At 36.1% G+C, this 18465-nt stretch overlaps 1 protein-coding gene across 1 annotated transcript; it reads right to left on the bottom strand.

Moving 5' to 3' along the window:
- Window positions 1-17421: 17421 nt before the first annotated feature.
- LOC133827725 (uncharacterized) lies at window positions 17422-18023 on the bottom strand. Its single transcript, XM_062258834.1, has 2 exons — window positions 17889-18023; window positions 17422-17799 (listed from the first exon to the last, which is right to left on the bottom strand). The coding sequence occupies exons 1-2, from the start codon at window positions 18021-18023 to the stop codon at window positions 17422-17424; spliced, it is 513 nt and encodes a 170-aa protein (XP_062114818.1).
- Window positions 18024-18465: the final 442 nt, after the last annotated feature.

Raw genomic sequence — 18465 nt, 5'->3', positions numbered from 1 at the left:
CCTATTCATAGGGATATGCAAAAAATATGTATCATTAAATGTTTCCCCTTGGTGGCACACCCTATGCAAATGGTCAGGTTGAGCCAGTAAACAAAACTCTCAAGAGTTCCTTGAAGAAATGCTTGGAAGAGATAAAAAGGAGATGGGAATACGAGGTACCACAAGTAATCTGGGCATATTGTACAACATCTTGAATGTCTAAAAGGCATATCCCATTTTCTCTTATATATGGAAGTGAAGCAATGCTACCTATGGAGATAAATGTAGTTTTACATCGACAACAATATTACGACGAGAAGAATAATCACGAGTTGTTCAAAAAATCATTAGATTTTCTCGACGAAAAAGGAGAGAAGCCATAACTCTGTAATGCTTCATATCAACAACGTGTCATCAAGTATTTGAATTCTAAAGTCTGATATAAAATGTTTTTATATTGGTGACAGGGTGTTAAGACAAGTTTTCCTAGCAACCTGTTAGTTGGAGAGCTCGAACTAAATTGGGAGAGACCATATCAAATTGAATCCATCATTCAAACCCAAAAGGTACTTTACTTTATGCACGAATATTGCTCAGCTATAGAATTGAGGATGGATTTAACCAAGTGAGGTAATATTATGATTGGCTAAACACATGGTAAATTGAAGGCACGAAGAGGTGCTAAACTACAATAATTTCACAAAAGTCAACATGTGAGAGTCGACTTTCGATATAGGCATTTATAAATCATCTTTTTGTTCTAAATTGTTTCTTTGGAGTATTTGAGAATACCCAAAAAATTTGGGAGCATTTAGAGATGTTTTGAGACAAGTTTTGGGTCTCCAAGTCAGTGGCGTTGACAAAGTGTCACCTCGGGCAAGCGACGCGTCGCTCGACCACGTATCAATGAACTAGGTGATGCATCTCCTGCCAGGCATTAGAGGCGACATGTCGCTTGACCATGAATGAATGAACCAGGCGATGTGTCGCCTGGGATGTCCATAAGAATCTGTACAGTGACGTGTTTTGGCTCCAAAATTCCAATTAAAATACTCTAATCTCATTAGTTGAGTCTAATGAGGTTCTTATACTATTCAAAGGGTTCATTTATGATAATTGGTGACTTGATCACTCTCCTGTCTCTCTCTCTCTAAAACCCTCTCTCTCTCTCTAGCTCTCAAGATTACTAGTTTTCTCTAAGAAACTCATCAAGCATTGCTTGACTTGCATGAGTTTCAAGGATTGTTAAATCTCAAATCTCATTCTACTTGATTGAAACTTCAAGGTATAAAGGGATGCTTGGAATAGATATTTTGGACAACAATATTTTTATCAAGTTGCTCAAAATAAAATGTTGTATCTCTCTAAATCCTAATTTTGTATTTGTGTCATTCTATTGTGTTTATGCTATTAGTATTGATGATTAAATATTTCTAAGTTCACCTTATAATCATTTAATCACTTAATCCTTTCTAATCAAGATTCGCATTCATACCATGAACATGTTTATTTGATTATTAAGATTTGCATTCATACTTTGAATAAGGTCTTGGTTATCATCTAGGATTTGTAATATTGTATTATTCCTATTATGCATTGTTAATTAAGAAAGTGTAAAATCATAAATTCCCAATAGTTTATAAATTAGGACTTTTAAATGGTGAATTGGTCCCATAAACTTGGTATAACGAGCATCTCCGACCATATTATCAATAGCTTTGTTTGGCGTTTGTCTTGCCAAACTAGATTTTAGTTTATTTTAATTTTTTTGGGTATATGCATGATAGAAAAAATTAAAGGAGTTTCCAATTTTTCTTATTGATATATTTCATTTCAATGTAATTTATTCAGTTATTTATTTTCTGCTCGTACTGTAAGGAAAGTAAACTTAGGAAAACAACCTAGTTTACTTGGGGACATGTAGGTATGGATAAACTATACCACAACTAGGAAATACATTTGTGTAGGACTCATTACAATGTGGTGCATTGGGTTTGTTTTAATAGGTCGCAATCACACATAAATGTTTAGGCCCAATTATGTGAAATAATCAATGTTTGTGTTAACTCCAATGTTATAAAATTTCAAACAATAAGTCAAAAACAAAATAAAAGTAAGGGCAATTGATGTTTTCATGGAATATTAAACATGTTGGGATTAAGCTTGAAAAATGAATCATGTTTCTCATACTAAACAAGTGTATTGAAAAAAAAATACTTGTAGTAGTATAGGGAAATATAAAGTACAATGCCTAAATAATAAAACTAAGTATTAATAAAGATAAAAAAAAATGAGTTCAAAAGTATCCACATGTATGAAAGTCAAAATATACTCAACCATCCAAACAGAATTAATTGTCTCGGGCTCAAGGGCCAGAGTGATAATAAAAACTAAAATAAAAATATTGTCTTGGCCACAATGGTCGGGGTACATAAAATTACAGTAAAAAGAAAGAGATTGATTAGGCCGTCTAATTCTCTTTAGGCCCCTCTGAAGAAACCTCCTCGCTAGATCAAGCATCTTGAGTGGTCGTCTCTGCCTCCTTAGCAATGAGACGAGCTTAGAATTTCTCCACAAACTCGTCGAGCCTATCACCTAGGAATGAGAAATTTGTCAAGAATTTATGGCTTACTCACTATAAATTAATATTGAATAATATGACTAAACTCAATAATACAAACCCTTAAGACTAATCATGAATCATATGCATAGTATGAAGGCAAATCTTGAAAATTTAAAGATTAAAGCAAGATCAAGAAATGATGTAAAATGGAGAGTGAAATTACTCCTCCTCGATAAATAGAATGCTCACATTAAATATAACAGAAATATCAAAGGTGAATGCAAAATATAATGAAAATTTAAAAACGAAATGAGAATAGTCTATCTATAATAGTTAGGGTCATATAGGTTTTTCATCGACCTTTGGATCTTTCTCCTCACAAAATTCTCCAAGACATGTGGGTTCTTGAGAGTTGCTATCACAATATAACATGTTCTCATAGAACTCTACTTTTCTTGATTCAATTATCACATTCGACTCCAAGTCTAATAGCCTACAGGCCTTGCTATTTATGACATAGCCGAAAAATTCAAAAGAAAATGGAGACTCCAAAATCTCATAAGTTATTTACATCAAATACTTGATTAACCAAAACATAACACATCCAGTGGCCCAACCCATAGTCGTATCATCCCTAACATGTACTCACACCGCCACAGCTGTAATGCCCCAAATTTCCTAATAAGGTTTAGGACCTTGATTAGGAGGCCGGGAGGGCCATAATTGATTTATTATAGTATTTAATGATTATATGCATGTTTACGTGGATTATATTATTATTTGATGGTGAATGCATGCATATGGGCTCATATGTTAATTATGAGGGTAATTTGGTAATTTGGCCATTGTGGGCGTAATTGTATATTTTGGGTGCGTGATTGTGATTAATTAATATAGCCACATTATAAGGTGGATTGGTTCGAGCTAATCGACATGAGACGATCATGGGATGTAAGTGTTCAGTCTAGTCATAACAGGTTTAAGTTCGGGGCTCGGGGTGAGTCTCGGGGTGAATTTAATGATTAGAGAATTACCGGGAATTAAAGGGTAATGGGATATGATTTATTGGTAATTGGGAATATTGAGAATAGCAGGAATTGGAGAGCGTTAATTAAAATTAACAAGATAGGCGGGGAAGGACGGTTTTACCCTTGGAAGCTTTTAAAGGGGTTTATTTGGCTTAAGGGCATTATGGTCTTTTGACCTTACGGATTTATATGACTTAAAGGCTGTAGAAAATACAGAACCAAAACAGAGCCTATCCTCATATCTCCCTTTCTCTCCCGTACAAGGTTTCCTTCACTCTTTCCTTTGGATTTTTGAGAGCCCAATTGAGGAGTTAAGCTAAGAAATTAAAGGTGGAAGCTTAGGAGTTTGGTTCAGCCATTGAAGGGGGTTCAAACTCGGATTTAAGGTAAGTTTCAACCATTAGTTTCTGGTTTATACTCTGTTTTAGTTTAAGATTTCAGCTTGTGAATTCTTGGTGGTTAAGTGGAATTAATGGGAGTTAGGTTGATGTTTGGTTTGGGTTTTGATGAGGGGGAGTTATGGGTGATGTTTAGAGGTTTAATTGTGTGTTTGGAGAAGGTTTGGAGCTGGTTTGAAGGCTTGGTTTTAGGGGATTATGCAGGGGAGGTCGAGCTGGTGCGTTTCTGATTTTTGCCTGATCTGGGTAATGAGCCGCGGCCTGGCTTTTGTGTGTCGCGGCCTAAGGTGTCTTTTGAGGCAGAAATGCCTCTGTCAGGGTGATGAGCCGTGGCATGGCTGTGGTGAGCCGTGGCCCATCAGGGCAGATTTGACCAAAATTGTGTTTTAAGCCTAGGGATGCTTACCATAGGCCTCGGGGTTGATCCTAGTACCCGGTTAAGTAGGGATTGATGTCCCCGAGGCTAGATATTGGTTTGGAAACTTATGTTGACCATTTTTATTGATGGTATCTTATATTTGGTTATGACTAGGTGACCGCTAAAGGACTAAAGGTTGATCGTTCTCAAGGGTCGTTCTTTAAATCGTTCTAGCTCGACTTTGAGGTAAGAAAACTGCACCCTATGTATATGAGACATGCGTGGTTATTGTTGATGCATGTCGGTTGATTATTATGTATGACATGCATGGTTATTATTGATGCATGTCGGTTGATTATTATGTATGACATGCATGGTTATTATGATGCATGTTGGTTAATTAATGGGTATGACATGCATGGTTATTATTGATGCATGTCGGTTGATTATTATGTATGACATGCATGGTTATTATGATGCATGTTGGTTAATTAGTGAGTATGACATGCGTGGTTATTATTGATGCATGTCGATTGATTATTATGTATGACATGCATGGCTATTCCTGATGCATGTTGGTTGACTATCAAACGTGACATGCATGGCTGTTATTGGTGCATGTTAGATTGCTGGATTTATTGCATATGATGCATGAGAAACATGTGATTGGGACATGCTTTATATACTGAGTATGATATCGTTCAGAGCTTGAGCCTCTGTGTTTATGCATGGCCCTAATAGCACTAATACCTGTTTAGTAAGTATGCTAAATGCCTCGTTTATGGATACGGAACGTGAGATATATGTTTGGCGGCATGACTTACTTGTGTATGACACTGACTAGTCAGGGACCGACTCTAAAGTCTAGAATCACGCATTGAATGGCTCTATGGCATTAATGCTAGACCGACCCTAGGGTCGAAGAACTTATAAGCGCTTGCCTGGTCTACGACCAGATGACTATAGCCAAGGTATATGACCCCGGTGACCGTTTGTCACATGGCTAAGGGACGTTGTCCATAGTTTCGACTCCAGAGTCATGAGGAAGGTTATGTTGGTGACTAATCACCTTGCACCTGTCCAAATCAAACTTAAGAAAGGATCATTTATCAGTTAAGCACTGGTGACCCTATCGTCACATGGCTAGAAGGAGCGATGCTCATTATTGTGACTTTTGGCTATTGTCACCTATTTGCTTGGACTGATAGTCCTGAATGGTTATTATGATTGTTGTTGATATTATATCATGCTTTATTGGGTTTTCTTGCTGGGCTTTGGCTCACGGGTGCTACGTGGTGCAGGTAAAGGCAAGAGGAAGCTGGACCATCTTGAGTTGGAGAGCTTAGGTGATGACGTGTACATATGCAGCTGCTCGTCCGCCACGGCCGAGGTTTAAAGTGGAACTAGGGTTGAACCTTTTTTTGCCGCTTAGAACGGCCTGTTGTAAATATTTTCTGTAATAAACTCTGAAATTATATATTCGGGATCCCAATGTATATATATTAAACGTTCTAGTGAAACGTTACATCTTAACCAAAGTTTTTAATCCCTAAACCGCTAATCATACTTAGTTCACGATTTTGGCCAAATGACTCAATTAGCGAGTTTAGCACTGTTTACAAGGCACACCGTAACGGTCCCTGGAGTTTGGGGCGTTACAGCAGCTCTCCAACTCATTGCTTTCCTTTATCCTTACATGCATATAGAGTACTCGTGAGTCAAGGCATAATCAATCCAAATGCACATGAATATCAACACATTCAAATTGCATAACATCATAGTCATAGAGTACATCATCATAATCATAATCATAATGCATATATCTAATGTATAACAATAGAACATACGCATAACATCATAATGCAACAACATTGCCATTGCGACATCCCCTTGAGTCCATACACCTAAGTAAATAAACATGCATTCTTAATGCAATAATATTGCCCTTGCGACAGCCCCTTGAGTCTGTACACCCAAGTTAATCAGCATGCATTCTCAAGCATGTTCAAATAGTCCTTGCATACATATATCATCATATGCATCGAGACATAATAGCAATCATGTTCGTAGCAGTCCGTACAACAATATATATATATATCCAAACATGTATCAAGACAAAATCAAAACATGTCATTACCCATGCATATCATGGTGTGAATCACATCATAACAAGAGATAGCATAGTTCATACACAAGAACGAATACCAAGCATACCCTCTGCATACAGGTTTCCACTCTTCTTACCTGAATTCTAGAAATTAATTAATACTGACTCAAGTGCGATCTCCATCAAGAGACCTTAAATAGCCCTAAGTCAAAATCAATATATTGCAGATTTAGTTTTCCCATATACCAAAACCTACCATAACTTTTCCATAAACCTCACTAGACTCCAATTATACTTTTAACATGTCCAATTATGTCCTAGGAACCTTAGCTTAAGATCCCCTAAGGTTACCCATCAAAAACCATCAAAATCGGACTTGAAATCAAACTGATAGCAAAGGTCGGTCGACCGGTTGACCAGAGCCAGTCGACCAACTACCAAATAAAAAGTATCCTGCCAAGTTATAGTAGGTTGGTCGACCAGTTTGTATAGATGGATTTTTTCCAGTTTTCCCAACTTGCTCAATCTGAACCCAAACTTGTTTCCAATCAATTCTAGGTACAATATTTGTAAAATGCCATAATCTAGTACTTTGTAAAACATTCGCATACTCATGAATTAATAGGAGAAAAGGCACTTATTATAAAATCCTAGTGGGACCTTTCTAAAACATGCAAGTTGGGCCCAATAGTTTAAAAAGAAAAATAGTAGTTTTCATACAATGTTCTTAAAAATAACCAAAGTTCAAGTCCTACTGATAAGTTTAGCATGTCAAAATAAACATAACATTATTTTAGAAAAATGGAATTTTAACTTATCGTTTCTCGTCCATAGGATGTCCCCACGCCATACACACCATGACAATAGAACTCCCCACTTCACCACGCGTGCCACAGAGAAATCCCTATTTGCTACTTGGAAGGGAAAGTAAGAGGGTGAGCTACAAGCCCAGTAAGGAAGTACAAATAACACATAAGTAAAACACAACAAAAAATATTTACATTCATACATCATCATACATCATAGCATCATTATTGTAACAACATCATTATCGTAAACATAAACATCATCATCACAAAACTGGCATCACATACAAAGTCATCATCATCATAATATAAACATCATATCTTTGTGAACATGACTCGCTAACTTGTCCATGTCACCTCTTGAGGTAAACAAGATCTCTGGTCCTTGAATAACCTTGGCACTCTGCCCTTTGAGTTACGTCTACATATCCTTAGTAACTGGAGTTACGTCTTCACATCCTTAGCAACCCCTTTATTGTTGAGAAACATTAATCACGCTAACAACCATTCATAACATACAACTTTCAAATGACATACAATCCAGTCATATCAACCAAAAATAACATTTCATAATCCATATCGCAAAAGCATCATCATTCATAACATTCTTATTCATACGAGCCAACCTTACCATTCACAGCATAAACAAATAAAATTCTATCTAACTTCCTTACCTCAGGTCCAAGAAAACCAAAAATGACAACTTCACAACGAGCCTATACCATAACCAAATAACTTCCTTTAGCATCACATAAAACTCTATTGTGCCCACTCATATATCCCATGTGTGCATGGGCCATGCACACATGGTGAAAACTATCCACAATATCAAACTAGGCATAATTACACATAAAGTCATCAAAAGAATAATGCAAATTATACATATGTTACATGTGTAACGACCCGGATTTTCAAGACTCGATAATGCAGAAATATAAATGTTTTCATTTAACAAAATGTCTCAAAAACCCATAGAAAAAAAAAACTTTTTAAAAAGTCGTATGGCCATACTTAACATTTAGTTACAAACATGTTTTATAAAGAGTAGAGTGAGCCTAGTTTAGGAAAATTACACAACATTTCCAAAAATAAAACGGCTTCCCAAAAGGTCGGTCCACATGTACATTTGCAAGGAAGACTCCAGCGCTCACTGCTCTGCCTTGCCCTTGCTCTTTCCTACAACATGAAACAACTAGGTAAGCGAAAACGCTTAGTAAGATCAACTTTCAAACAAAGCATGTAGAGAATTAGGGTTCCGGACCCTACACAATCAATTTCAAGAACGCTAAAGCGTCCTGGCAAACTTATGGTCATGCCTGATAACCAAGGATAAATTAATTCATAACTAGATAAAAATCCTGCACTCAGAAAAATCTTAGAACAAGCTGATATATTATATCACAACTATATCTTATCAACAATTATATCCTTGCACTCAGAAAATCCCAGAGCAAGTAGAAATATTATATCACAACTATATCTTATCAACAATTATATCCCTACACTCAGAAAATCCTAGAGCAAGCAGATATATTATATCACAATATAATTCGAGACCAACGCTCAACAATTTCCAACAATTCAGGCATAACGCGCCCTCCAACATAATTGCTAATCTGTAAAAGAGAACCAAGTCTCCACACTAAGATCTAGCCAATAAATATTCTCATCAAGGGTAACTATTGTGTTACCTAGGGCATCGCTACTTATCCAAGAGTGTAATCCAATTTATACGGTTTTACGGAGACTTCTATGTTAATCAGTGGTGCTGGTGAGCAGTTGCCCCTAGGGTGTTCAGCCTCACTCAATCTTGGCAACCCCTAGTATCTCTAGGCACTCTCACTGAATGGCTAATATTCACGGCTGCTATCTGGGAATAACTTATCAGAGCACTTGCTCGAATTCTAATCGTCCAATGATTAAGTAAGCATGAGGGCCCCTAGGTCCCATTTATTTTGGCGCCCCTAGGTTTAACCAGCTTATCCTCATCTCATGGCCACTCGTCGCGGTAATGAACCGGACATAAATAAAATCAAGCAGTGTGACGGGGATCAACCGTCTAGGATATGACGGACATCTACCGTTCATATTTTCTAAATCAGCACTCACTAGACTAACGTCTCTAAGCAACTTTCTATGACAGTCTATATATGTGCATGTATCCCTATACTAACATACAAGACAATAATCATTTCATGTTGCAGCCATACAATATAAGTTGACTTACTTGGAGTCCTTAGCGCTCAGCAGGTTTTCACCCTCCAACGTTCAATCCAGTTACGCTTAGCTAATACTGTAGTTATCCATACAGTGGATTAATTATGGCACTCATAATTCATTATTATTATTTTGGGCAGTTTGGTCATTTTAATAAAAGTCATTTGTATGGATTTATAATCCTTATTTGGTTTTAAACCTATTAAGGAAAGTCATACAAAATATTCGAGACTAAACCCTAAGTCTCGGGGAGACCTATCCTAAGGTCTCGATACCTAGGCTCGGGTATCACAATGATATTTCCCCACAATCCGCTAAAAATCTTATTCTTTCAATGTATCGCTATTAACCTGCACTTTCGACTAGTCGATTAAAATATGTAAGATTTTAGCCGGTATTATATCCAGAAAATACAAATAAATTCCTTAATTATTTTTAAAGAAAATAAACTCTTAAGGTTTTATTTTTCTTAAGGTTTTAATCTCTAAAAATCGTTCTAAGAAAATAGCCTAATGTGTCTTAATTAGGAAAACCGTTAAAAATTTCCCATCTTGACTAACTAATTTTCCAAAATCAATTAATCAATTTTACTTACTAGAAAAATAATTCATTTAATTATTTTCTCAAAATATAGGGTTTTAAACCCTCTTTTAATTTATTAACTATTAATAAATTAAATCTCTTATTTTTAGAAAGAATAAAAACTCTTTAATAAAAATAATTCATTTAAACTCAAAGGGGTAATTTTAGTGAAAATATGATTTCAAGACTTACCAATTTATATATTGAAATAAGCAAAATTTTATTTTTTACCTTATGTTCCAAAATCTCATTTTTACACTAAGTGTGAAAAGCCTATTTTTCACATTTTTAACTACATACTTCGTTAGTTCATAACTTGAAATTTACTTACCCAATTGTTACCAAAATTTCCCAATTCCATTTTTTTATGCTATTTAGGTCTTTGTAAAATCTTAGGTAAAAATGAGCATTTTTTATTGGTGAAATCATTTTCCAACAATGAGGTAAAAATGACCTTATTTTCAAGTCCTTATTTTTTTCCAAACTTTGAAAGTTAATAACTTTCAAACCGTTCAATATTTTCTTACCAAATTATACAGTGGAATAATAGGTTATGCCAGAAATATGTCCACAAAATTTTAGAAAAAATTGGGTTCATTTGCCCTATACAGTGGCTGTCCAAACTTGGTTTCGAAAATAAGAATACGAAAAAACAGTTTTTTACCTAAACTTTGAAATAGCATAACTTACTCATTTCTAAACATTTTTTAGTGTTTCAAAAGCTCAATTTTATGCACTCAATCTCAACAATATCACAGTACAATTTAATTTTACAAAACCAATATACAGTGGCTGCTTGACCCCTTGGAAGTCACAGCTCAAAACATGTTTTGTTTTAGGGTATCCTACAAAACCCTTGGGGGTTTTGGTTCCCATTTTCAAAAATCAATACACATGCATCATAAAAATTATTTAAACAACTATCATAACCTTATTACATCACCAACAAGAAACTTTAAGCATTAAATATACAAAATAATGCTTAAAACTAAAAACCCTACAGCAAAATCATCAAAAGTAAACTTTTTACCTTTTTGGTGTTCTTGCTTAAGGTTTGGACCTTCCTATCAGCTTTGACTCCTTCAAAACCTTTCAAAAACCCTAACCAACTTCCCCTAACAACATAGTTAATTAGCTATTTGAAACTCTATGCTTAAAACTTTACAAAAGTCTAGATTAATGAAACTTTACCTTAAGGAAAACCCTCCCTAGACCAAGACTTAGCCTCCAAGTTTCCTTGGTGTTCTTGAGGTTGAATATTGAGAAACAACTTGAGAGAGTTAAAAAAAAAAGATGATAGTGATTTAGATAGTGTGGGGGTCGGTTTTGGAGGTTAGAATAGCTCACAAAACTCTTCAAAATATCACAAAACACTTGAGTGTTTTTCTACCCACTTGCCCACTTGACTTCTTAATTAAATGGAATTTAAACTTTATAAAATTGGGTTCACACAACTCTAAAAATACCACATGGCCGGCCACCCTTTTCATTTTATCTATGTTTTATATAATTTTTTTTATAAAGGTTAATAAATGTTTCATAAGAAGAAAAGTCCAAATTGGCTTTTAACACATTTTTCACTCTTATTAAGTTTTAATCACCAAACTTAACATTAATTAATTAAATTAAATGTCTCTCACATTTAATTTAATTAATCACATAATAAAATTTAACCTAAGGTCCATTCATGGAATAAAATTCCCCATTTCGGCAAAATTAGGCATTTAACACAAAATGCCTTAAAATTTCCATTTTCTTTTAGGTTTATTAATTTTGACCAAACTTTAACTTTTATGAATGTATTTTATGCCCAAAATATAATTGCCATGATTTTCATTTTATTTTCCGAGATTTTTACCCGATTAGGGTTTTTGTGTCGGTACAGGACCGAAAGTCTTATATTGACTTTTAAAATCACAAAATTCATATTTTGGCTAGCAATAACTCATGGAATACTTCCAAACAAAATATAATATTATTTAAAATAATATTCTTAACCCGGGGGAAAAATCCCGACCCGAGTCATTTAAAGGTACCCGAAAACGCAAGACGTTACAACATGCGTGGTCCTTATGTAAAAATCATATGGTTGCATAATATACATATTTTTTAACGTAAAAGTGCAATTGCATGTGACATGCATACATGATAACATTGTTAAAAAGCGACTTTCAAAACGATAATTCCTACACGCTTATTTCTATTGTTTTAAAAATCATGACTTAGTAACATGCTTTGAACCATTATTTATCTCCTTAAATTCACTAAGTTGATTAAACCTCTTCAGACATTATTTTTATTTCATGAAATAATTTATTTAACCAATTTAAAAATATAATAATTCCATTATTTACTTTTAAATTCCGTAAAATAACAAGGACTATAAATTATGTAAAATTACATATAATTTAACATATTTCCTTACAAAATAACATTATAATCCAATTAACATATTTACAAACATAATGTGAGAAAAAGAACAATTTTTAGATGTGGAAAAAAATACATTTTTGCTTGTATTATTTTTAAGACATAATATTTAAATAGAATAAATTCTTAAGTTATAATTCAATAACTATTTTTAAAATATTTTAATAAACATTCAGCCACTATTTGATTCACTTAAAGATTCACAAGTAAATTAAATTCACCATTTTTCTTAATTAAAATAAAGAAAATTATAACTATTAAAATGAACACTCATAGTTATATTAAAAATACCACTTTTAATATTTTCATAGTTTATGGCATTAATTTATTTCAACATACACATCAAATTTATTTTATTAAAAATACAACCTCACATTTTTTATTAAAATTCTCGCAACTAAATATATCCTCAAAATCACCATTTTTAATTTTAAAAACTCATATTTTCATCAAAAATATATAAAAAAAATCTGTAGGCAATTATTTGCACAAAAATATCATTTCAAGGCATCTTAAATTTTTCCATTTAATTTCTTAAAACATCATAGCACTTGCAAAATTTAATTAAGTGCTCAAAACATTATTTTCATCACATACAACATCATTTTTACACAAAATCAGCAAGTACAATAAATCATGAAATTCATTATTTTCATCATACTCCACAAAATTCATACATATTTAATAACAATGTTCCAACTCAAACCTTAGCATGTTTCTACACCCTTTTTAATGATTTTAATGTTACCATTAGCATACAATAATTCATCAACCACCTTGAAACATACTCACAAGTCATAAAAAAATAATCATTTTTGATCTTGTCTTAAACATACTCTTGTCTTAAATAACATTTAACAATTAAATTCACAAAATTCTACCAAACAATTATAACAATTAATTTAAACAAACAAACAAACAATTAAATAAAATAATTCACAACACTTAACAATAAATAAAATAAAACACAAAAAATTAATAACTAAAAAAATTTTGGTGCACTACAATATACCCTCCTTAAAAAGGAATGTCGTCCCAAAATTCTTTCTTACCAAATAATTCAGGGTATCTTTCTTTCATGTCTTCCTCCAACTCACATGTTGCTTCTCGTTCTCGTTCCGTACTATTCTTCCACAGGACCTTGACTAGTGGAATCCTTTTGGATCTCAGTTCCTTCATTCCCTTTTCAATAACGCACTCAGGCTATTCATCATAACTCAGGTCCTGCTTCAGCAGTAACGGCTCGTAACTCAAAACATGAAAGGGGTCTGACACATATTTACGCAACATCAAGACGTGAAATACATTATGCATTTTGGCTAATGCTGGGGCAATGCAAAACGGTAAGCAACTTTCCCGACTCTGTCCAAAATCTCAAATGGACCTATATCTCTAGGGCTTAACTTCCCTTTCTTTCCAAAGCTCATAACACTTTTCATCGGCGAGACTTTCAAGAAAACAAACTCACCCACTAAAAACTCGATGTCCCTTCTCTTAAGGTCAGCGTAGCTCTTTTGCCTACTCTGCGCGGTAAGCATCCTTTGGCAAATCTTCTCGATCGCCTCACTGGCTTCCCTAACTGCCTCAGGGCCTAAAATCTGCTTCTCCCCAACTTCATCCCAGTGCAAAGGAGATCTACACTTACGCCCATATAGCATCTCAGAGGGAGCCATCCCAGTAGTAGATTGGTAACTGTTATTATAAGAGAACTCCATTAGGGGTAAGTATCGGTTCCAAGACTCTGAACATTCCAAAGCACAGCACCTCAACATTTCCTCTAGAATCTGTATAGTCCTCTCAAACTGCCCATCAGTCTGAGGATGAAACGCGGTGCTAAAATTTAGCCTTGATCCCATTGTTCTTTGTAGCCCCTTTCAAAAGTTCGATGTGAAAAATGACCCTCGATCAGAAATTATCGACTTTGGCACCCCATGAAATCTCACTATCTGACTTACATACAATTCTGCATATTGGTATGCCGAGTATATAGTCTTAACTAGCAGGAAATGGGCGGACTTAGTGAGTTTATTTGCTATTACCCACACAGAGCCCTGATGCTTGGCGGTTCTGGGTAACCCTACCACAAAATCCATTGCTATATCCTCCCATTTCCATTCAGGAATGTAGAGCAGTTGAAGTAACCCCGCTGGCCTTTTGGTGTTCTGCCTTTACTTGCTGGCATGTCAAACATCTAGCAATAAACACAACAATTTCCCTTTTTATTCCATGCCACCAATATAACGCCTTAAGGCCTTGGTACATCTTCGTGGACCCAGGGTGTAAGGAATAGGGTGTTGTGTGTGCTTCTTTCATAATACTTTCCTTAATCTCAACATTGTCAGGCACACAAATCCTATCCTTGTATCTCAGCAATCCACCATTAGATAATGTGAAATCACAGCTGCCACCTTCTTGTACCAAAGCCTCTTGCTTTATTAAGGCTTCATCAACTTTCTGTCCTTCTCGAATTTGTTCTAGTAGGGAGGATTGCAATGTGAGGTTTGCTAAACTTCCTCTCACAAGTTCGATGCTGGCACTTATGATCTCTTTCTGAAGAGGCATCTCTATTATACGTAGTGCTGAGACATTCCCATGTCCCTGCCTACTCAATGCATATGCAACAACATTGGCCTTGCCTTGGTGGTATAGAATCTCACAATCATAGTCTTTCATTAATTCCAACCACCTTCGATGCCTCATATTCAATTCCTTTTGCGTGAAGAAGTACTTAAGATTTTTGTGGTCAGTGTATATCTCGAACTTGTCTCCGTATAGGTGATGTCTCCATATCTTCAGTGCGAACACCACTGCTGCCAACTCAAGGTCATGAGTAGGATATCGTTTTTCATAATCCTTAAGTTTTCTGGAAGCATAAGCGACCACCTTCCCATCTTGCATCAACAAACATCCCAAACCGTTCTTTGATGCATCACAATACACCACAAATTTCCCGCCCTTTGTGGGAACACAAAGGATAGGTGGAGAAATCAACTTATCCTTCATGGTCTGGAAGCTTTCTTCACATTTCTCTGTCCATGAAAATTTCTGATGCTTACAGGTTAAGTTGGTCAATGGTGTGGCGATCTTTAAGAAACCCTTGAAAAACTTCCTATAGTAACCCGCAAATCCTAAGAAACATCGAACTTCTAAGGTATTCTTTGGCTGGGGCCAGTCTCTAATGGCCTCGATCTTTGATGGGTTTACTGCTATTCCATTTTTGGACACTATATGCCCTAGGAATGTTACCTGCTCCAGCGAAAACTCACACTTAGAGAACTTAACGTATAGCTGATGTTCTCGTAATCTATACAGAGTCAACCTCAAATGCTCCTAATGCTCCTCCTTGGTCTTCGAGTAAATAAGGATATCATTTATGAACACTACCACAAAATTGTGCAAGAAATCCTTAAATACCATGTTCATCATATCCATAAATGCTGCTGGGGCGTTAGTGAGTCCAAAAGACATCACTAAGAATTCGTAGTGCCCGTAGCGAGTTCTGAAAGCCATTTTCGGAATGTCTCCCTCTTTCACTTTCAACGGACGGTACCCAGATCGCAAATCAATCTTTGAGAATACTGCTGCCCCTTGCATTTGATCAAAAAGTTCGTCTATCCTAGGCAAAGGATATTTATTCTTAATGGCCACCTTATTGAGTTCTCGGTAATCAATGCACATTCTCATGCTCTCGTCCTTCTTTTTCACAAATAGGAATGGTGCTCCCATGGTGAATGTCTGGGTCTTATGAACCCCTTATCCAACTCCTGTAGTTGATTCTTAAGTTCCTTCAACTTCGCAGGCACCATTCGATAGGGTGCTTTAAAGATTGGTGTTGTTTCTGGTGCAAGCTCGATTACAAACTCAATTTCTCTGTCCAGGGGTAATCCTGGTAATTCCTCGGGAAACACCTCCGGGAACTCGCAAACAATATGTACAATTTCCGGTTTTAATTCTAACTCGGATTTATCCACCACACTAGCCAGAAATGCAGAAAAACCATGTTGCATCATATTCCGTGCTTCCGGTGCAAATATTATGGGTGTCCAAAAACCTGCTACTTCTCCTGTAAAGGAAAAGACCTCTCCTTCTTTTGGCCTGAACTCTACAGTCTTCTTCCGATAGTCTATTGTGGCCCCATGTTTGGATAGCTAGTCCATGCCAAGTATGATATCATAATCTTGTATACTATGTTCTATATGGTCTGCTGGGCACTCCCTGCCCTCTACCATTACAGGCGTTGACAGTAACAACTTATTTGACAACATTATGTCTCCCGTTTGCAACATTGTACTAAAGTTATGCTCAAACAGTTTATAAGGCATACTCAGTTTATCAATCACATTCATTGAAACATAAGAATGAGTCGCTCCATAATCAATAAGGACTCTACACATCGTACAAGATATAGGGAGCTAACTTGTGACTACGGTATTGCTGTTGGCTGCTTCATTCTGAGTTAAGGAAAAAACCTTTGCTGGCACTAGATTGTTGTTATTATTCTGTCCTACCTTCCATTGTGGACAATTCTTCCTCAGATGTCCTGCCTGACCGCACTTAAAACATTTATTGGTGTTGGCCTGGCATTCTCCCGGGTGTCTTTTCAAGCATTTAGGACAGATGGTATGCTCTACTCAGTTTCCTTGATGATTCCCGCAGTTCCGGTCATCGAAGCGATTGTTGCGGTTGCTGTGGTTCTGAGTGTTGTGATTGTTGTTATTCATGGCTGGAGGTCTGGGTGTTCTGCCCTTCATTAGCTTTCCTTTTTTTACCCTCATTGAAGCCCTTGTTTTGGTAGTTCTCTCTTTTGGCAACATTATCCTTCCATATCTGTTCTTCTAAATATTCGGCTTCAAGTGCTCTATCAAGTACTTCTACATAACTGACCACTTCAGCACTAGTCATCATAACATCCCTAGCGATCATTAAGTTGAGTTCCCTTACGAACCTTTGGACTCACAAAGTTTTAGTTGGCACCACTTCAGGAGTAAATTTTGTCAACCTATCAAACTTCTGTGCATAATCAGTGTCAGATAGGTTTCCTTGTACTAGAGTTACAAAATCATCAACCTTGGTTGCTAGCACGACCAAATTGTAATACTTCTTACTGAAAGCCTGGACGAATTCTGCCCAAGTCATGGTATTCAGATCACGAGTCTGTTTCATTACATCCCACCAAATTCGTGCATCCATCTTAAGTAAATAAACTGCACAAGAGACTCTCTGGTGATCATTCAACTCCAGATGATCGAAAATGGCTTCGAACGATCTTAACCAATCCTCTGCCACCATTGGATCAGCTTTCCCTTCAAAGGTTGGCGGGGCTTGTTGTTTCTGAAATGTTCATACACTGGCTCAAACCCATAAGTTACAGGAAGTGGTGCAGGTGGTGGTGTTGGCGGCTGAGGCTGCGCCACTGGCACTTGGGGCATATGGGATGCTTGCCTAGCATGTGCCAATTCCTCATCTCTCAGCCTTAGTTGTTCTCTTAACCTTGCCACTTCTGTGGCCAGATCAACAGATGGTGCTGCTAGAGCTGCAAGTTGAGCTGACGGCATTCCTATGTCATGGGTTGTCGTGGTTTCAAACCTTGTGGAGACACCCTTTCCTCGGCCTCCTCCTCTTCCCTTGCCTCCTCTTCCTCTAGTCAACATTATGAGATTCTAAGGCAATCAAAGGAAGATCATAAGGAAGGAACATTGCATAATGGTTTGATAAATATTTGAAAAAACATACATTCAACTACATCATTTAGAGTTTGCAAGAGGAAAACATATTGTACCATAGCATTCAGAATGTTCAAAGTATTCCAAAATTTTAAACAATCCCAAAAGTGTATAATGATCAAAACATAAATCCTTTAAGGTCTAAAAAATATCCCATTTTATTTATTAGCGCCTCATGTAATGATTATGCAATGGACTCTAGTCCTCAACAGTGGACTCGTCCTCTGAGCTATAATCAAAGACGTTTTCAGGGATGTGAAAGTAGCTGGGAGCG

Source organism: Humulus lupulus, chromosome 1 (genome assembly GCF_963169125.1).
Source record: "Humulus lupulus chromosome 1, drHumLupu1.1, whole genome shotgun sequence".
In the NCBI taxonomy this organism is placed as follows: Eukaryota; Viridiplantae; Streptophyta; class Magnoliopsida; order Rosales; family Cannabaceae; genus Humulus; species Humulus lupulus.
The sequence above is the reverse complement of the archived record's forward strand: the minus strand, read 5'-3'. Positions and strand labels throughout refer to the sequence as shown.